This window comes from Lepisma saccharinum, chromosome 20, assembly GCF_977018435.1.
Source record: "Lepisma saccharinum chromosome 20, izLepSacc3.1, whole genome shotgun sequence".
In the NCBI taxonomy this organism is placed as follows: Eukaryota; Metazoa; Arthropoda; class Insecta; order Zygentoma; family Lepismatidae; genus Lepisma; species Lepisma saccharinum.
In genome coordinates, this window is record NC_139248.1 from 45,214,709 (window position 1) to 45,237,622 (window position 22,914).

Consider the following 22,914-nt stretch of genomic DNA (forward strand, 5'->3'; position numbering starts at 1 on the left):
CTTCAATTAATATGGGACTATTAGGAGTGTACAGTCTTAGAAAAAAATACCTGGGCCACGGGACGTAGAATTTCGTAACGTCTTAAAGCCTGTTGTTTATGCAACCCAAATAACAAAATATTCGCTTAAGTTTGCCTGGTGATTCTGAGTTCTCGGGAAGGATTGAGCTTTGATAGCATGAGTCACATGACTCGTGCCCCAGCCACAACAAACAGCTGGGTGCTACGATGCCTCCAGAAGAAAATTTCAGGAACTGGTTCCTTGACAAGAGCTACTCGTAAGGATATACTATTCTATCAAGTGATATTAGAGTCATTGTCAAGAAGGTTCGCTGAAATGATGGTTCTCATCACAGACCACATGCCACACGTTAATTGTTTAAGTCCAGTTCATGCACTGGACCTACAGATTAAAATGGGATTCGAACCAAATGCCTCTCTATTTGGTATTGAATTCGGAAGCCTTTCATTACATGGCGAAGACGTTACCACTACGACATCAGAGAGGCAATGGAACCCCTTGAGAAAGAGATAAGCGAAAATTGCTACGTGACAAACCATATTTGCCCGTAAATTTTAAAAATAAGACAATATTTTGTACTGACAGTTTCGAACCGTGGGAGAGGCATATATTTTTTTGTACCATCGTCCATTTCACGAGTTTATAATTCTTCCTCACCGACACGAGTAACGCGAGTGGTAGAAGAAAAGCGAAGTAAAATAACTGAAACAGAAATAAAAGGAAAAAGCGAAATAAATTTTATTCATAATATTCTGCAGTCACTTGAGTTGTATTCACGGGATGCTATCTTTAAAGAAAGCCGTGGTCTCTTCCTTGTCTTTTTCGCTTTCTTTGTGCTCTTGCTTCCCCCGTCACGATTGGTCTAAAACTAATTAATGCGACGTTAATTAAACAATCCCAACAACTAAACAATGCACAATCAACTGCACAAAACAACATTCCAAATGTTTTCGAATCGGAAAACAATTGAGATGCTGTAAAATGACTTAAGATGCAGTAATAAAGTGGGAATTCGGTACCGTATAGAATTAAATCGGTAGAGATGTTCGATTTGATTGGATGTTTGTTATTTAGATTTGCTATTCTTTCACTTTTGGCAAATAGCGACGATGAAGATGAGTGATGCTATGATGAAATTGATGAAGGGACACTTACCAAGGACACCCACGCCCAAGTCGAGATTCTAACCATGGACCCATGGCATCGTAGCGCGCTGTGCTAACCACTCCTCCATGGAGTGGACATTATAGCATATTTTGTGTGCTCAATTGGGATCAATCAATGGAATGAATAGGCATATTATATGATTAATAAATTCATACCATAATACCACGTCATATTATTCGGCACGAAGTAACATCAGAGACATTCAATCTTGCATGTTTGCCTTTCAACTAATTCTTTGAATTCAGGTGCACAACAATAAGATAAATTATGAAGAAAATGATAGTGAATGTGGGATATTGACAGTTATTACGAATTACCTGACAGAAACAACATTAAGCAGGCTCGGTGGTCAAGCTCATTAAGTGATTGACATTCGATATCGTCGCCAAAGCTCCCGGGTTTGAGTACCGTCCTTGTCGGGGGTGTTTGACTATTTCGTCATCAATTTCATGTAATGGTCACTCGTCCTTATCGTCGCGATCATCGAACAGGGAATAAAAATTATAAAAATAAATACGATGGAAGAGTATTTATTTCATCTCTCACGAAATCTCCTAAAAAACCGGAATATATAAAATACATGTATATTCATTCACATACATTTTCGATTTCTATATTTAACTAATCGAGACCGAGAACGGAAGAGCAATTTTCAGTTCGACAAACCGAGAGACGGAGAAACTGTCAAGTCTCGTTTCTTCTTGGCATCTCCGTAATCAAGTTGTTCTGTTTGTCATTAGCTTTGTATTGGCAATTATTGTCATTATTCTTCCCCTGCAGGTAAACCATAACGATGAATTATGATGAAATGAAGCAGATAAAAGGGCAATAACAAGAAAGTCATGCCTGTTCGGGACTCCAACCCAGAACCTTATGTAACGAGATTTGAAATTCTGGAGAAGGCGTCCGTGTTTCGCTTGGTTTTCTCTTTCCTCTACTTCTCTTATATTATCATACATGTATAATAAAAATGGATCTCATACGATATGTTGCGATTCATAATTGTGCTGATTAGATGCTACAGATGTGAACTCCAACCTGCAATATATTATTCCCTTTTGTTTCGTATCTGGTTGAACATGAAATTTTCTTACACTGTGACAATTTCTTTCTTAGTTTTGGTTTGGTGCACAGATATGCTAATCTGGACTCGACCTTCAGTTTAAAGTGGGATACTAACCACTATATGCATCCATCGTGTATCAAACCCGGGATCCACTGATTACAAGGCGACGACGTTATCACTACGCCATCGAGGAGGCCCCATGACAAAATGTTATTCACTCGATCTCTACCATAATTTATTTCAGCATTTACATTTTCGTTTTCTTCTTCTTTTTTCCTTTTGTTAACTACTCTTATACAACTCTTTTTGCGTCTTCGAATTTCTTCTTGTTTCAGGAAAAAATAATACATGCAGGCTGTATAAAAATCCCCCGTTCAAATAGATAAAACGTTCACTCTCGAGAACTAATTTACATGTTTATCACTAACGTAACCATTAGAAAACTATTGAAATGTTAACTGATATAACTGCAGATGAAACAATACTTACAGCCACTAACGAAATATCTATTCTTGTGTAGCCTCACAGACAACAAGTATCTGGTGAGTCATTCACTCTTTCTGACTACGGGCGAAGGTCACTGAACTAAAGGGTGGTGGCAAGCAAGCAGGCTTCTGCTCTATCAAAGACGAGGTCACGTGTTCCAGTATTCAATGGCGTACGAAATAAGGAGGAACACAGCTATCTGACGTATGTTTTGGTCCCGTCATTGCACTAGAACACTTTATCGTCGTGGCCTTGAAGTTCCCTCAGGGCACTCCTACGTAAAGGCTTCTCAGCTAGAAGGATATCTTCCCCATTGAGTGGAGGAAAAGTGGTTGCGTATAGAGGTCCTTCAACTTTCGTATTCTTTTTCATTTCAGAACCCGTGCTGTATCGTCGACTTAATCCAATCTATCCGATGTAGGTTTTAGGTTCTGTTTCTGTTCGGTTATTTCACGTTGTCTTCCTGCTTATGTTATTCGCGACGAAGGCTCTGGATTCGATAATCTGGACAATAACGGGATTGTGTTGGTTGCTTGATTTGGTGTCTTAAGTCCACTTTATGTCCTGTTAGGCTAATCGTGAATGGACCTACAGTTTAAAGGGGGATCCGAACCACTATGTTCCTCCACCGAGTATCGAAACCCGGGATCCCTTAATTACAAGGCGCCCACGATCCCACTGCGCCATCGGGGATTGTGTTCGAAACGAATGAATCAAATTTGAGTGATATGATATGCAACCATTGGAAGACTATTGAAAGAAAAGCTATGGGAACCTGCCAGTTTTTCTACTGCAGACAGGAAACCATAAACATGGAAGAGAAGCTTATATTCTATGAAACCTGATGCTATGTGCTCGAATACTGGCTAAATATAATCGATAGAGGCATAGCAACGTTAAACAACCTCTTATATGATACATATAGGTTTAATAGGGTCGAAATAGAAAGATTGTGTGCGCCTCACTGATGGCGTAGTGGTAAGGCCATGTAATCAAGGGGTCTCGGGTACGATACCAGGTGATCGCACATAGTGGTTCGGATCCCACTTTAAACTGTATGCAGTTCAGATTAGTCTATCTGTGCCGGTGACTCAGTCGGTAACGCGTCTGACTACCATGCTTTAGGCCCCGGGTTCAATCCCCGGCCGGTTCAAGCCCGGTAACTTTTCTAACGTTGGAAGCGGCCCCGGCGCTCACCCAGCGTCGAATGACATGGGTACCTGGGGGAAACCCTGGGGGTAAAGGCGGTCAGGGGCGTGATGCTGATCACATCACCCCCACTCACGAACGAATCAAGAAAGTGTGGGGCGTTACCCCCACACCCCCTATACGCCTTCATGGCGTAGCGCTAAGCACAGGTGAGAACTTTACCTTTTTTTTTGCATAAAGTGGACTTACAACAAAATTTAAAATTGCGATAAAGATTATGATAAGGTATTAAAGAATTGGGTCTAACACATTTTTTTATTGTTTACCAATGACATTGTTAACTAATATTCTTAGTTTCAGTTTCAAGATGAAATCGGCTACGAAATAAAAGGAGTGGGTTCATATTTCTGTTACGAAATTCCACTTTTGTAGTAGACCTGTGCCACACTAAGATGTGACATAATAAACAAATCTGAGACACTTTCAAAGTATTAAATTGCTATCTACGTATTTGGGAACAATCTGTCAATATAATACTTTTTTTGGACACGTCAAATCATAGTATTTAATTCCTGTTTTAGCAGCTTTAAGAAACCTGATTTGGGGGGGGGGTTACAAATGCCCTTTCTGCTCCCGTCAAGTTACGCCTATGACAAACAGGAATTCAAAGTAAAAGACTGTCCCGACTAAATCGGGAGACACGTCTGATAGATTTACAATTGGGAAAATTATAATTAAGCGTGTAGTTGAAAACAACCTATTTTCATATATTGCATGCAGCTCTACTTTTTCTGCAACGTGGATCAAGAACTGGGGACGTGGAGAAGCACAACAACACTCCACGTAACCAATAGTCACGTGACCCTCTTTGCTTTCCTGTCATGTTGACCTTCGCGTGGAACACATTTCTCGGTGTTAAGACAGGCAAAATCACCCGATCATCGAAGGGTGCAATATGTGTTGCCTACCCTCCTGCATTACTTGCTCCTATTAAAGCCTTATGGGGAAGAACTTTTTTCCATGACTGTACATGCGTAATTCTATTTTGTTACTATTTTTGTTATATTACTTTCTATAGTGTCGAAATTAATCTAAAATTAATCCAACGCAGACACGTATAAAGATATATCGTATAATTTCTATACAATATCATACATTTTATTAAGAACACAAAAGATAATTACTCTCAATTCTTAACTATCCGAATCACAGCCAGGAAGCATTCGCTAGGAACTCCCAAGTATTGCTGAGTAAAGTTGTTACATCAATCTTAGTAGGACACCAGGTAACAAACAACTTCGAGGAAATAAAGAAGTGCATCGACCTAGTATTTACGACAGCAATCCTTGGAGGATAAATAGTGTGTATTCTGATAGACAGGGGCAGAACAGGGCAGATCAGAAACAACACTACGAGAGAGTGAGGGGTCAGTTTTAACCTATCGGTGATGGAGACTAGAGCGAACTTTGAGAGAGGAGGCAGAGTGAGGATTTGGGCAAGGATATGTTGAGTGAGTCGCAAGTCGGGCTCAATTGTACGGTCTCGAGAATAACCACTCACCGCAGATCTTCAGCTTCAGACAGAGACAGGTATATCTTCTATCAAAGCAGGCTGATCCAATCTGTAGTGGTGTGAAACTCAAGAGTTATGTATTGCCATTCACTTAAGTGCATAATTGTACCCCTTGTTCCTTACCATCAAGCTCGCCATGAGCAGCGAGTTGCACCATAAACAAGGATGAATAATCAGTGAGCTACATCACCCAAATAAGATTCCACATATTAAGGTATGTTACGATATGTGTATATATCGGGGGGAGGTCCAGACCAAGTGTCTCAGAAATAATATTAATAACAACAATAATAATATAAATGTTCAAGAATAATACGTTAATATAATTAATAAACCTATTCAAAATAATGTGTAATATTGTAATAAATAATAATTAATATTAATATGTATTGTTATTATTGCATGAATAAGTAAACAGGAAGAATAAGAATAGGTAGCAAGTATTCATTACCTAGCTTCAGTGATGGCGCGAGGGAAAAGTGAGGGGGGGGGACGAAAGGGTAGCGACAAAGTAATGTTGGGGGCAGTCACATTAAAACGACCGAAAATACAATATATAAATATAATATGTATTTATATATATATATATATATAATACTTATAATAATAATAAATAATAATAAAAATTATTATTATTATATTCATGTATGATGTTTCATGTTTGTCATTTATTTAGAATGGACGTTTACTGCCTAAATTTACTTCTTGATTAAGAGTTTATCTCCATATGATTCGCTTTAATAAAGACATTAATTTTTTTTTTATTCGTGGGAACTGCCGCAAGTTGCGTTGTTTCTAGTGGCCTATTTCAGTATTGGAAGACACTTATAATTTTATAATTCATCTTCTTTCTTGAGGTGAAACTATAAGTATTCAAGTTCTAAGATAGGTAATAATATAAATGACGAAAAATATGTTTCGAAGAGTTTAATTCTCTTGCGAAATAAACATGACGTTGGAAGAAATTAATCTTAAGTATTAGAAGCAACGAAAGTCACTTACTAAAGTGCAATTCTCCTGTAGGAGAAATCTTACGTACGTGCTTTGGAGAACACATTGCCCACCTTCGGTACGTCCAGGATTTGACACTTCTTATCAATTGCAAAGACAGCCAAATGAGGCAGCTGGCATCAAGCATCCTGTTTCGAGCAAAGCTTTTCAGAGGTTTCGAACAAGGAAAGGTTCTTTCACACGCTGCATTGGAAACTGGAATTGTTACAGAGAATACAACTAGAGTGTGAATCTCGTGAAATGCCAATTTATAATTTCCTAGGATTTCGAAGAAATCCATTAAGTTGAGTACTTTCGTTCCATCTTCGTAACGCTGAAGAGTTTTGGGCAAAATCTGAATTTCACCTTTCAGGGAAATGTTATAACAGGAATAAAAATCTGAAAAATGTTACATTTATCTCATAATTCAAGAAATATTCACACTCTTGTACACATCTCACACTATCACTCCAAAGTATGTTCGTTCTACACAATTACAGGCACCTATGGAGTTCTTGGGATGACGTTCTTTGATTTCGATATGTACGAGAAAGAGCGAACCTGTATCTTGATTGAAGTGTGGCAAATCCTAAAAAGCGTTCTTTTCCCTGTCCGCGATAGAAATATCTGTCATGTAGCTTTTTCGCAATGTCTTTTGTTTCATCTGACATCAGTGTGAATACTTTCGCCTCTTCCACTTCCTGGCGTATTTTGCTGAGAATTAGTTTGGACATTACGCAGATTAATTTGTTTTGAATCTAATTTTGAGTGTAATTTGCATTTCAAGGTTCAAGTTCAATATATTTCCGAATAATATCCCATCATTTTGAAAGTAACTTCAAGAGTATCGAAGAAATTTCCATTGTTAAGGTTTGCCTCAGACTCATCATCTCGAAAATCAAGGCCATGAATAGTAAGAAACCGCGATGCATCCACAACTGACATGTAGTGTCGGTTTTCTTGGATCACCTTTCATCCCCGGTTCGATACCCGGTGGAGGCACTTTATAATGTAGGTCCAGTCCCGATTAGCCTTACTGTGCATACAGTGGGCTTAAATCAAATCTTGAATCACCTTTGAATGTATTTTACTAAATAGCGTTGTCACTAACGACCACAATTAGAATAATTTACCCGTACTACAAATTATGTTTTATGGTCCTCAGAATGTTCGTGATGTTTTAAAACTATCCACATACAACGCTTTTTTCAGTTCTTAAAACTGGTTAAAACTTAGGTTAATCGTGACGATTACAGGACATAAATGAATTAAAAATCGTCTATGCCCTGGTCGGCGATCGAATCTTGAACGAAAGTCACACACGCATATACGTAGATATATACTAAAACAAATTAATACTTGTTAGTCAAGTTGATATTGTAAGCAGGAAAAGTGATATCATGCATAATACACCACTTAGAAAAGGTGAATATCGTCATAGTCTTAGACATTAACTCTCTTATTATTCCATATTTTCTTAACTTCAGTTGGGAGGAGGGCGGACGGGGGGCGAAGCGTATGACTGGGGGAGCGCCCGCCCCCTTGCCTCCCCTCTGGCGTCGTCACTGCCTAGCTTACGTGTAGTTAAGCGCCAATATTTGTGTAAAACAGCTGTCCTGGGAAATAAATTAACGTCAAAAAGATAAAGAATTAAATATTATTGAATAACTAAAAATGATGTTAGATCCAGTTGTTGAAGAGTATATTAATATTTTACGGACATTTTTAAAAGTAGTAGTGTGCATAAATATTCTTTCGTACTGCCATTGAAAGACATATGATGAAAGTCCAATCCATACCTTCCAGTAAGTTTGGCGAAAATAATTAATCCTTGGTGATACAACAAATGCTAAATAAATATATTTTCATTATTTAATTTTAGTATTTGGCATGTTTTTTAGGAACCCACTAAATACGTCATTGATAGGAAAGTATTCTGTATTTTTCAAAAATAGCATTGTCGTTTGGGAGGGCACCATGACTATTTTTCTTTTAGGCCCAACGTAAACTTATTTATTGTATTTGTATTTTTGTTATTCAACGTCGCTTTCCTATCACTCCTGGCTAATCGCCACAATGAGGATAGGTAATGAATGATGTGATGAGATTAAGTGAGATTCGCAAAGAACACTTACGCCCAGGGGTGCCCATCCCCACACACATCCACCCAAAATCATATCATTCGCGCCCTCAAACCATATCCCCACAAAGTATTTAATTACGACAGAGTGTATACCGAAAGTCAATTCTTTATTAACTTTAATGAACACTATACTTGATCTGCCCCTCTTCCTTAAACAGGGGTGTCCATATAAAACTCACAATTTGAGTTTTAACACAAATTGTTACACAACTTAAGATAAAAATAGAAAATTTAACCTTGGCAAATCAAATAACATGCTCCAGCCGTATGACCGATTTGATTATTGTTTGACGAGACATTACAGAACCCTAACTAGAAATTCTAGCTCAGGGCGAAAATATATACGGTTTCTCTTTCAAACAGCACCTCCTCCCGTTTTCTTGGGGTAGTAACCCATAACAATAATTACGTGGATTCTATAAGAGATACATCTTCCGTGCAAATTTCACTTTCCTGTGACAAGAAGTTAGAAATGCGGATTCGATATATTTCTGTTCCAAATGATGCATTTTCTTTAAATTAAGCAGTATACCAACACTAATCATTATATTTTAAGAAGTGATGTTATTAATGAATATCGAGAATATCGTTTATGTCTTGTTATGTAGGTATAGTTCACATTCATCTCATTAAAGCGCCAAACACGCATCCTAGAAACACAAAATTGCGAGCGAAGCTAGCTAGAAGATTTTTTACATTCGTTTCTTTGCAGGCTTTCAATAATATTAATTTAATGGGGTGTCAATACTTTCTTAGCACGTTCGGGGTTGAAAACGTGTAGATACTATATCGCTAAATACAGTCTCCAAAATTTAATGTTCGAACTCTCTCCACACCAGAAATCCCTTTAAATTTAATACTCAATCCTACCACCAAAATTCCCATGCCAATGTTAGACTTACTGTTAATTTTGAAGAGTGGATATTGCCTCCTCCAAAAAAATAATTTTCAGTTTCCACACCAGAATTTCCACAACAGTCTACGACAATAGTAAAACACAAGAATTGGATACCCCACTCAATTTAATGCTCAATCCCCCTCTAACCAAAATACCAGCTATAATCTAAGTTGGAGACTGTCCTCCTCAAGTTATATTCAGAACCCCCCCCCTCAGAACCCACGTGTCAATGAAGGCCTAATATGTAAGAGTTGGATATTTCTCTCCTCCCCCTTCGATAATACCCTTAAACACATTATTTTCTTCATCTAATGGATTTAATAGTGCATTTAAGGTGTAAAATATTTACATATATATTGGAAAAACATACAAATGTTGAATTTTATATTATATGAAGGGGAAAAAAAATTCCTCCCAAAATCTCGATGGCTCATTCTACGCCATAGTCCCCCCTGTGGGTACCCCTGCTTACGCAAAGATTTGAACCGGGGAACTTACGTAGCGAGTCCACCATTTAACGTGCTGGTTCAAAGAAAACTAAAGTGTCAAGTTTGTGTTTACATGGGAAGCGAAAGTGAAGAAGAGGAGAGAAATCTTTCACAACAACAACTTACTATTTCAGGAATGAGGAAGTATCTATGAAGTTCGGAATGCTGGTGTTTTATGGCCAATAAAAACACCCAACACGTTGTCACAATCGAAGTAACATAACACCACCATGAACATAAAAATTGGCTAGACGCTTGTAGAAATTTAGGATGCGGGGTGGATTAGTAAATTCAGATTTCTCCTCGGTACAAAATAATCAGTTTCTATTAGCGAGCTCTGTTTCGTAATAGTAGTGAATTCTTCTACAACTGTTTTAAGCATCGCCATTGGCTGGTAGCCTTGTGGAGTCTGTGGAATGCGTTCGTTGTTAGGTTAGGCTTGTTAGTTTTGGTTCTCTTAGAAAAAGAAGAAGACGAAAAGTAGTTGTAGCAGCAATACTGACCAAGAATACTACCAAACGAGTACTGAATAGGCTTTAGAGTGTCAGAAACTGAGAAAAGAAGAAGAAGAAGTATTTATTTCGTCGTCTGCTGAGGCGCTTCAAAGAGTTGCTCGTTACGCATCGCGTTAGAATACTTCAGATAATGTTGCCATTGTTGCAGTGTCACAATCAAAGTTGTAATGTATCTCCGATTCCGTTCTTTATTCCTGCCCTTGTTACTAACTTTCCTTCATTCATCCAATCTCTCTCTTTCCACATCTCTCTCTGGGTTGTCGAGTGCAGATTAATTAACAATAACGCCTGATTTTCGGAAAAGGGGGTTATACATAATATTTATATTTGTCTCTGGGTTCGTTTAAATGCAATACACAAGTACAGACAGTAAATAAACTACTGGTAATTTGCAGTATTTTGCTCAGGGAGTTAATCTTTAAATCAAAGCATTATATCTGGAGGATTACAAGGGTTTATTACGTAGTTTTTCTATTTACACATTTACAAGTTGCTTCTATAGGTGCATTACTCAGATTCAACCATAAAACTTTAAAACAAAAATGCGCACCTATGGCTTTCACCATAAGTACTTCCTTTACCGCAGAGTTAGGGAAACTAGCTCCGTGAACCTAAACTCTACTTAATGATGTTCCGATTGCCAATGCTGCTTTCTAGCAAAACTAGTATAGAGCATTTCAGTGCGTTTCCTTACGCTGCACCATTTTCGCTCTCGCCCGTTGGACATTATCATGCGTTTTCGGAACATGTGCAAAACTGTTCTAGCGGGGAAAACAAGTGGAAAGTGTTTCAGAAAAGGATTGTCTTCCACTAAATGCTACATTCATATCTCTATCATCAGTCTAGTCACCATAAGTGGACTAAGCTCTTGAAGAAATGAGAGACAAGGGCTATCCAATCAATAGAAGTTGCTCTCAGAAACGAAGATTCCTCGTCGTCGCAAATCCGGAAAAGGACTGATTTTTCGTTTGAAAAATAAAAACACCTTTTCGAGCAGGCCTCATCTCCAGAAAGCTATCAACTCAGGGCAAGCACAGGCACCTAACGACCTGTTGGGTGAGATAATAATAATAGGCAATTCTTAGGCTGGAGAGTTCACAACTAACCGATCTGTGACTACGCACTGGTAATTGCAGTTTTTAACTTGATGTTTACGCCAAAAGCGGCGCTTTTATAGACAGGGCGGAAGTCCGTGGAAGTTCACCACGTAGAACTGGAATTTTCCACGGCAACAGCCTTTTTCAAACTACAGCTCCCTCAACTGGGTAGCTAAGCATAGGGGAATCTAATATGATGATGCACAATCCAATAAGTACATTTATATACGCACAATCACACACATAAAACATAAATATGAAAACATATTAATTAATCCTTCAACTTGCAGCTGGCCAGCAATTAATTGATATAACACAAAAACCAGTAAAGATCAACCTAATCTTTGCAAAGTAATAGAAGCGGTTCATATACGACAATGCAATATTTGAAATCCTATTTATATATTCTAAATCATCAAAATTATACTAGTTTGTTATTGCTCTTAAGATTTAAGCAGCAACCTATACGCTCACTTCGGAGCTTTGACTTATTTCTTATTTCTGCTGGATGGACGATCAATTTTCTTCCCTCTGAAACAGCTTTGGCTGCTCTAGTGACATCTGTGTCATTCTATAACGCCGCTGAATTGAAGGAAAACTTCACCTTGACTCTTACATAATGTGATTTAGTCCTACGTTAATAACATCAAGATCTAATAGTTTTAATTTTATGTATTATTGGCCACCATTAAATTATACAGTCAATTGAATTACATGGAAAGTAGAAATAAATTCTAATAAGTGGTATGTTTGGATTCTATTTAATTACTAACATGTAACTTCGTAAGAAACTAATGAGTAAACCCATTCGAAGTGATCCAATACCTGTTATAAGATTACTTTTAAAAGTATTGTTTGCTTGTGAGCGATATTCATACAGATAGTGTAACACACATTTTTAAAATAGTTAAAAAAAATGATGTGAAAAAATATAAAACACCTTTATTTCAGCTTGAAGCGAACAAAGAAGACTCTTCTGCAGGAGAGGAGTTGCATGGAGGCAGAGAAGGCAAAAGGAACTCGTCTGCGTCGCTCAAGTACGTCAATGTGCAATACGGAAGCGTGGTTTACAAGGATTGCGGTGAGTTACTGCATGGAAGAAGCCTAGGTCTAATATCAAAGGCAGCCAAATACCGTACATTAATCGTTCATGCTTAGTTAACGTCTGAATATGAAGGGATAAAGAATTATAGAAGGTCTTTAAGAACAAACGTTTCAAAGATAGTCACGCCCCATTCAAAGACAACATCAAATCTACCAATCTATAGGTATTACTTTCTCATGCTACTCAGTCTATCTCAAACAATTCCCAGCTTGACGTTATATATTTGGGTATTCAAAAGCCTTCGATAAAATCAACCGTAATCTCCTTCTTCATAAATTACAATCCCGATTTCACATCCATGGCAAACTTCTATCTTTGCTAAAAGACTATCTGCATGCACGAGAGTAGCGTGTTATCCTCTCTGGCCAAGACCATCTTGAGGTTCAGGCCACAGCGCTCAGTCAAGACGTCATCATCTGGAGGCGATCGTCTTAAAGCTCTAAACTCCTTGTCGTCATTTCACAGTAGATAATTAAGGTATATTTATTTCTCTTATGTAGTTAAATTTCGACATTTACCCTCCCGACGAATATAGTTAGAAGAAAAATGTATGATATTGAATATTTGCACCAAAACTTTCATTCAGGAAGTCACTATGGCCACCACAAAAATTCCTACCATAGCACAAAGAAAGAGTTGAAAACCGCTAGAAACTTCCTGACGGAAAATTTAAACATTGTATATCTTTGAAAAATATTATCGGGAATATTGGTCAGCAACAGTAAAACTCGTAACCGCTTTTGTATGAACTTTTGTATGTAAAATCAATTGATTAAATAAAACAAAAAAACATGTTAGGTTGACCGTAAACTTTCCAAGTTACCTAATCAATTAAATTGTCTTTAAGTTTACCCAAAATTAATCAACCAGATAATGCAGATATTCTGTGTAGCTATACAATCTCAATACAAAACCTTAATTTCTATATTCTTGCAGCAAAAGCGAAAGAAATTGGTACAGTCATGTTAAAAAAATCTGTCGCATGGATTTTTTCTAAGTCCAACGTCTTACGAAATTATGTTGGTAGCTCTGAAACAAGGAAGTGTTGTGAAATATACGATCTTCCAATCAGAGTGTAGTTCGATTCGGCGGAGCAGGAGGCGTGACTCACGGTCATGTCCACAGGAAATTCAACCAATGCAGCATTTTCAAATATGAGATAACACCCCCAGTGGTTAAATATTGTTTCAATAATGCGAATCGGCAGAAAGATTGCGCAAAAGTTTACTTTGTCGCTTTAATTGACTTTAATCGTTTCAAATTAGTATTAAATTGTCCCAATTATAGTTCACGAACTTAATATATGTATTCATGTATGTGTTTGACAATCATATATATCACTCCTTAGAACAATTTTCACATTGTTTTCACTACGTGAGATGACATTTCATTTACATTTACGATAAAATAGTGGTTTGGGTGTAATGACAGTTTTCATTAATTAATTTAGAGATGTATTTTTATTTATTGAGTTAATGATTAGGTTAATTCGTTATTTTTCGCGAAAAGAGGGATCCACAGCTGAAAGAAAATACACAAATTGCATGATTGAGGTCAAGAGTTCGTTTTAACATCACTTTTTGCACACATAGGCTAATCACGACTCGGGATACATTTAAATTGGAATGTGAAACATTATGCGACCTGACTGGAACTCGGAAGAGGACACACTGATTACAAGACGTCGATACATTACCGCTATGGTCTGGCGAACGCCAATAATAATGAGGGGGTTGTGGGAGTGAGAGAGGGGTGACAGAGAGTAGAAAATAAATAGTATTTTTGGGGGTATTTAGTGTTTATTTATACACATACAAACCTAAGAAAATATTTATTTTGATACATGTGTGTGGGAGGGGTGGGGGCGAAGGTAGAAAAGAGAGGAACAGAAAGATATTGGGAGAGATGGGACGAAGAGGTGATTATAGAAAATGTTTTATTTGACGTTCAGTAATAAAAACAATCAAATCAATAATGATTATCTTACAAATACCATATTTATTGTAAATTTGTTTTAGAAATGGGGGCGGGGAGCTGTTTGTTTAAGTACAGTGCAGGATAACAAGTGGAGACACATAGTGGTTCGTATCTCACTTTAAACTGTAGGTTCAGTCCCGATTAGCCTATCTGTGCATAAAGTGGACTTAGAATTCAGTAGGAAAATATCGTCGATCTAGTATTTTTTATTTTAGATGCGTTGAGACCACTAAAATTACCAATTCTTATAATAAGAAACCTGTCCTCATCTTACCATTTTGAAAGAGAGAGAGTTAATTGTATAATCTTTCGTTGTTAATTTCAAAGAAGACTAATTCAAATAGTAACAATGGGGACGAATAAAGCTTACGAAAAGTTTTTGCCACCGTAGGGATTTGAACCTACGACCATTAGAGTGACAACCCATTGCGATAACCACTACCCCACGAGTTCGTTCCTTCATACGGCATGATTATAAGTTAAGACCAATTTGTTCAATGTGCATTAGAAATATAATCCCCACCCGCCTCTTTATAAACAACACACCAAAACGCTCCTTTGTAGCAAATGAAATAAAGGTGGTATGAATGTCACAAAACATTTAAGCAAAATCCACTATATTTACGACGCAATCGTTTTACATGAAGAGGCTACAGCTTCGAAAATTGAGGTTGTGGTTTGATTCTAGTTGTAGGATACCCCATAGGTATTGATAAGCCAAGGCTCTAGTGTGCACTAGATTGGTTCATTTGTAGTGACGTGCTCAGGAATTTGTAAAGAGGTATGTGAATATAAAAATGTGTTAATGCTTAGTTTTTAAACAGTGAACTCATATTTTAATATCTCTCTGTCAATCTCACTATCTGACTTAGGAACTTATTAGTATTGCAGGAGTCATACTGAAAAGAAATTTCACGTGACAATAACGAGAAATTAGATTTACGGAAGGAATAGATTTCATATTTTAAAACCTCGAAGGGCCTTGGGCTATCTCCTGACTGTCAATCTCGCTTCCACAATCCTACCTATAGTTGTGGAGATCTTCAACTGGCAACGAGGTGACGTCGGTCAGCACGTCGAACCCTCAGCCGTTATAGAAGATATATGAAACCGGGTTACACCAGTCAATCGTAGCTCCCCAATTTCCTCACTATGGTGGGTTGCCGCCGGTCCTATACACATAGCAGGCCGGGAACACAGGACAACTCGAATACATGCCGTCCCGCTGCAGTTGGAGTCCAAAACACAGTGTTAGACCGCACTGCTACGGAGGAGGAGAGTTTTCATATTTTATTTCTTATAAATGTCGACAATACATTAAATCTATTACGCACCAAAAATTAGTGGAAAAAATAGCCGGTTCTATAAGAGATTCGAACCTTCGATCTTCACTCAACTAGGCCGCTATTTTTAACAATTTCCCATTTTCTCACTCAATAACCTTCGTCGAACGTTAACGTTTATCTTAAGAGTCGTTAGCAATCTTGTAAACCTTATTAACCTATCTGCTGTCTATCACAAATTTATTTTACAACCTGGAGTAGATTTTGATGTCTGCAATTTAGAACTTGACTTTCGTGGTAAGTAATTCTCTACCGTCTACTATAATAAATAAATCAAAGTCTACATATCTCATATTTTGTAAATGCGAAATGTCATTGTTAAATGTTACAAACGATTTCTCATTCGACCGTTAGTTCCAGATATAGCCACAGCATTCTGGAAACCAGCGTGAAACGTGTTTCCCACACTTTCAAGGTTAGGTGAACCCTTATCAGTTGTATTGGATGTCTGTGAACATGTTACTTCATACGTCATGGTCCTGTGGTGGATTTCTTCCCCTTCCCCTTTTACCTTGAACGGTAGTAATCCCCGACTGGGCACGACGAATCAATCACAGAAAAGCAGACTGTCTAGTAAATCTCATGGCATGTATTATTTCGAGCTCCTAGGTTTTGGAAAGTGAAATAAAAATGTATGTAACATAAATTCATAATGGTTGACGTCTTTGGGTATTATTTCATGTCTCTTTTCTACAGAGTGGCCAAGATAAAAGAGGCCCCGTGTTATACGTGATATAAAAAGAACATTGAGCAAGTAAGAGCTGCATTTATGTTACAAGAATTTTTTTTTCGCACGTTGTGTGATGACGTGTTGTTATTTCTTACCGCTAGGGCGGCGCTCGAGCGGGGTCACGTGATGTCGAGCAGCGATTGAGTGATCAGTGCTGCGTTGTCAGTAGTCTGTTTGAAGTGTGTTGTGAAGTGCTGCAGAATGCCTTTGTCAATCGAACAAAGAGTGTTCATTATTGAAACGTACTTCGGATGTAAATCGTTTAAAACTGTAAATGAAAGGTTCACTATAAAATATCCAGAGACAGCTGCTCCTGCGAAAAGTGTTGTGCAGAAATTGATCACGAAATTTAGAGCAACAGGTTCAGTCGCTAACGCCAAACGTAACCGTGTAAAGACAGTTTGTTCGCCGGACAATACTGAACGTGTTCACGAGGCTATGGTAAGGAGTCCACGGAAATCAACTAGACGTCTCTCCTCCCAACTAAACATCAAACGAACGTCATGCCAGAACATGTTGCAGCAGTTACATATGCGACCATACAAAGTAAGAGTGATGCAAGCATTAAAACCTACAGATTACGGACAACGACAACACTATTGCGAATGGTTACTCACGAATGTTGCTGATGGTTATCTGGATCCTCATCTTTACTTCCACTCAGACGAAGCATGGTTTCACCTTAGCGGGTACGTGAACTCTCAAAACACACGCTATTGGTCAACAGACAATCCCAGGGAACGCTTTGAGGTGCCTCTGCATGATTTGAAAGTAGGCGTTTGGTGTGCTGTTTCAGGCCAACGGATTGTAGGCCCCATTTTCTTTCACAACACTGTGAACTCGCAAGTGTATGTAACGGAATTGTTGCAACCATTCATAGCGCAGCTAACTGATGAAGAACGAGAGTATGCGTTTTTCCAGCAAGATGGCGCTACGGCGCATACTTCACGGTTTTCAATGTCATACGTCCATGAAGCTTTCGGAGAAGAACGTACAGTTTCCGCAGGTTTATGGCCTCCCAGATCGCCCGATCTGTCGACCTGTGATTTTTATTTGTGGGGTAATTTAAAGGGTAAGGTCTACAGTAACAACCCGCATACAATTGAAGAGTTGAAAACAAACATTCGCAATGCGATTGCGGAAATCACACCAAATGAATTGGCAAAAGTTTCCAGAAACATGTTGAGACGTGCTGAGTTGTGTATCGAGGTTCATGGTGAACATTTTCAGCACCTCCTGTGAACTATTGACCTATTGAATGTTCAGTACGTTGTTTTTCATAATAATACTTTCCTACTCTGTATTCTGTATATACAATAAATGAGTGAATTGTCTGTATGTTGTTTATAAGACATGGGGCCTCTTTTAGTTTGGCCACCCGGTACTTACTCCTCTGAAACTTTTTGTCTACTGTTTTCAGTAGATCAAAAGGTGTTTTGAAACATCTACTGTGTTCATATTTTCAAAAAGATATAAATGCAAGAAATAATAAGGGGGAATGAAATTCATATTTACAGCCAAAATATTAAGCTTAACATATTATACGCTATACTGAATAAATTAATTTCACTTGCAGTTTCTCTACTGTACTGGTTTCAGTAGATCAATAGGTGTTTTGAAACATCTACGTTAAGATTTTTTAAATTTGAATTACAATTTGTGTGCATCAAAACTTCGGGTTTTGATGCAAGGGGCTGGACCCCGTCACCCTATACGGGGCCCAGCCCCTTATCATGACAAAAATAAAAGCGTGTCTGAAAACGAAAATATCCTTACCTGGGTTAAAAGCTGAGACTGTAAAGGGACAGTCAGCACAAACAAGGACAAAACACAGGACAACACGCACACAGTCCTACGAAGATTATACTAACAGTAGGTCCAGTCACCAGAGCCTCGTTAGTCTGCAAAATGCAGTTCAGGGTGTACTACATGGAAGTGAGGTTGGTTTAGATTTTAAATAGATATAAAAACAAATTGTTAGTGAGGAGGAATAAAAAGCTATATTTACAGCTGACATGCTGAGCTAAACACACTACAAGGGTGGAAGGGATGACCTTCCACGAAGTATGTACAGCCAATTGTTGCTTCCACGTAGTACACCCAGGACTTCTGTTGTGCAGACGAACGAGGCTCTGGCGACTGGCCCCATGGCCAGTATAATTTTCTGTGTTGTCCTGTGTTTGGTCCTTGTGGGTGCTGAGCGCCTCTTTACAGCCTCAGCTTTTAACCGAATTCAGAATATTTTAATATTTTAATTACAACAGGACGTTACTTATGTTATTTTTGTTCTGCTAAGGAGCTGGACCCTGTATAAAGTGACAGGTGCAAAATAGCCTAAGTGCTGATACACCCATAAATTCAATTCAAATTCAAACACTACATGCAATATTACATGTAGTACTGAAGAGAATATTTCACTTGTAGTTCCTCAACTGTAATTACACATTAGGCCTACTGAAAGTGTTCAGTAGGAAATCATTGATTTTGAGTAGATTTCCGAGAGACACAGTAGAGTACTACAATTGATAACAGTAGATTCTGTCTATTGTAAACAGTAGAAATTACGTACGTTTATAAAGACGATGAGAATGAAAGAGATGAAAATAATGATAATGAAATGAAGAAGCGGCCTGGAGCAAACAGGAACGTAGAATGTCTGGCAGGGAGACGCAAGAGTTGATCAAGCGATTGTAGCGTCAAATTTAGCTTAGAGCTCGTAATTGATATTTCTACATGAGCTCAACATACAAGTTACATACAATGAGAGAATTGAATTGAGTTTACGTCTCACGTGATATGAGTCGAAACTATTGTTGCACATTGAACTGTGAAGTGGATCAATATTCAATTCGATTAGTTAGTGAATGGTGATATGCTGAAATTTTGTAACGAGATGTGCCGAATGGCTGACAGTATAACAAATTATGGACACTTTGATTTGAGTTAATATATTTGAACAATCTTATAACGTGCGATTTTGCATGAAATGTTATTACTTGAATCTACATCACTTCATTGCAAAAGCTACAAGGCTTTTTATGGGGTGTAAAATTCCGTGTTCGATTCAACGTTCGGTTAACCCTGCGATTTTTATTCTTTATTAAACCTAAAAATTATTTATTGAATTTCACTTATTACGAAAATTCGTATATTATTTGCTTTGCGAAATGTAGAGAAATATATTGTTTTTCATGCTTTTTACAAGAATACAACTATGCATGGTGAACAAAAAATAATGTAAAATAAATATTATTCACAAAATGTCAATAGTATTTATTTGTTTTGTTTCTTGATAATTTTCCCTAAAATAAAAATGTATAACTCTCGCTGAACATGACATTTCGTCGAATATAACACATGGATAAATTTTATGCAAATATTTGTAAAATGATGAGAAATTCAAAAACATATTCTGAGAAATTATTTTCAAAAATAACATTGAAACATCATTAGAAAGGAGTGTTATTTTTTTAAATATATATAACATTTTTATTTCTTTAAATTATTAATTAAATACAATACTTAGTTGCTCTATATAATAATAATAGGGGTAATCGAACAGAAGTCAAACCTATAATCTTCGGCGTGTGATACTGATAGCCTATCACCGATCCACTTTACCATATTAAAAAAAATGAAGTTTCTTTCTCGGAAATTACTGGCTAATGCACGCAGGAACCTTGCCATACCATTATCTACCAGTAAAAGCAGCCACGCCACAACCTCAATTTTCGAAGCTGTAACCTCTCCATGTAAAACGATTGCGTCGTAAATATAGTAGATTAGTTCCAGATATAGCCACAGCATTCTCTTCAGTACTACATGTAATATTGCATGTAGTGTTTGAATTTGAATTGAATTTATGGGTGTATCAGCACTTAGGCTATTTTGCACCTGTCACTTTATACAGGGTCCAGCTCCTTAGCAGAACAAAAATAACATAAGTAACGTCCTGTTGTAATTAAAATATTAAAATATTCTGAATTCGGTTAAAAGCTGAGGCTGTAAAGAGGCGCTCAGCACCCACAAGGACCAAACACAGGACAACACAGAAAATTATACTGGCCATGGGGCCAGTCGCCAGAGCCTCGTTCGTCTGCACAACAGAAGTCCTGGGTGTACTACGTGGAAGCAACAATTGGCTGTACATACTTCGTGGAAGGTCATCCCTTCCACCCTTGTAGTGTGTTTAGCTCAGCATGTCAGCTGTAAATATAGCTTTTTATTCCTCCTCACTAACAATTTGTTTTTATATCTATTTAAAATCTAAACCAACCTCACTTCCATGTAGTACACCCTGAACTGCATTTTGCAGACTAACGAGGCTCTGGTGACTGGACCTACTGTTAGTATAATCTTCGTAGGACTGTGTGCGTGTTGTCCTGTGTTTTGTCCTTGTTTGTGCTGACTGTCCCTTTACAGTCTCAGCTTTTAACCCAGGTAAGGATATTTTCGTTTTCAGACACGCTTTTATTTTTGTCATGATAAGGGGCTGGGCCCCGTATAGGGTGACGGGGTCCAGCCCCTTGCATCAAAACCCGAAGTTTTGATGCACACAAATTGTAATTCAAATTTAAAAAATCTTAACGTAGATGTTTCAAAACACCTATTGATCTACTGAAACCAGTACAGTAGAGAAACTGCAAGTGAAATTAATTTATTCAGTATAGCGTATAATATGTTAAGCTTAATATTTTGGCTGTAAATATGAATTTCATTCCCCCTTATTATTTCTTGCATTTATATCTTTTTGAAAATATGAACACAGTAGATGTTTCAAAACACCTTTTGATCTACTGAAAACAGTAGACAAAAAGTTTCAGAGGAGTAAGTAGAAAAGAGACATGAAATAATACCCAAAGAAGTCAACCATTATGAATTTATGTTACATACATTTTTATTTCACTTTCCAAAACCTAGGAGCTCGAAATAATACATGCCATGAGATTTACTAGACAGTCTGCTTTTCTGTGATTGATTCGTCGTGCCCAGTCGGGGATTACTACCGTTCAAGGTAAAAGGGGAAGGGGAAGAAATCCACCACAGGACCATGACGTATGAAGTAACATGTTCACAGACATCCAATACAACTGATAAGGGTTCACCTAACCTTGAAAGTGTGGGAAACACGTTTCACGCTGGTTTCCAGAATGCTGTGGCTATATCTGGAACTAACGGTCGAATGAGAAATCGTTTGTAACATTTAACAATGACATTTCGCATTTACAAAATATGAGATATGTAGACTTTGATTTATTTATTATAGTAGACGGTAGAGAATTACTTACCACGAAAGTCAAGTTCTAAATTGCAGACATCAAAATCTACTCCAGGTTGTAAAATAAATTTGTGATAGACAGCAGATAGGTTAATAAGGTTTACAAGATTGCTAACGACTCTTAAGATAAACGTTAACGTTCGACGAAGGTTATTGAGTGAGAAAATGGGAAATTGTTAAAAATAGCGGCCTAGTTGAGTGAAGATCGAAGGTTCGAATCTCTTATAGAACCGGCTATTTTTTCCACTAATTTTTGGTGCGTAATAGATTTAATGTATTGTCGACATTTATAAGAAATAAAATATGAAAACTCTCCTCCTCCGTAGCAGTGCGGTCTAACACTGTGTTTTGGACTCCAACAGCAGCGGGACGGCATGGATTCGAGTTGTCCTGTGTTCTCGGCCTGCTATGTGTATAGGACCGGCGGCAACCCACCATAGTGAGGAAATTGGGGAGCTACGATTGACTGGTGTAACCCGGTTTCATATATCTTCTATAACGGCTGAGGGTTCGACGTGCTGACCGACGTCACCTCGTTGCCAGTTGAAGATCTCCACAACTATAGGTAGGATTGTGGAAGCGAGATTGACAGTTAGGAGATAGCCCAAGGCCCTTCGAGGTTTTAAAATATGAAATCTATTCCTTCCGTAAATCTAATTTCTCGTTATTGTCACGTGAAATTTCTTTTCAGTATGACTCCTGCAATACTAATATGTTCCTAAGTCAGATAGTGAGATTGACAGAGAGATATTAAAATATGAGTTCACTGTTTAAAAACTAAGCATTAACACATTTTTATATTCACATACCTCTTTACAAACTCCTGAGCACGTCACTACAAATGAACCAATCTAGTGCACACTAGAGCCTTGGCTTATCAATACCTATG

General features: G+C 37.7%; 1 protein-coding gene across 1 annotated transcript in view; it reads left to right on the forward strand.

Annotated features, from left to right (window-relative positions):
• The first annotated feature begins 5,336 nt into the window (after nt 1-5,336).
• LOC146003451 (trypsin-1-like) overlaps nt 5,337-22,914 on the forward strand; it is a 44,373-nt gene continuing 26,795 nt past the window's right edge. Inside the window, exons 1-2 of the mRNA XM_083141736.1 lie at nt 5,337-5,372; nt 12,544-12,673. Coding sequence (XP_082997862.1) covers nt 5,337-5,372; nt 12,544-12,673 — 166 coding nt within the window. The remainder of the gene's footprint in view (nt 5,373-12,543; nt 12,674-22,914) is intronic.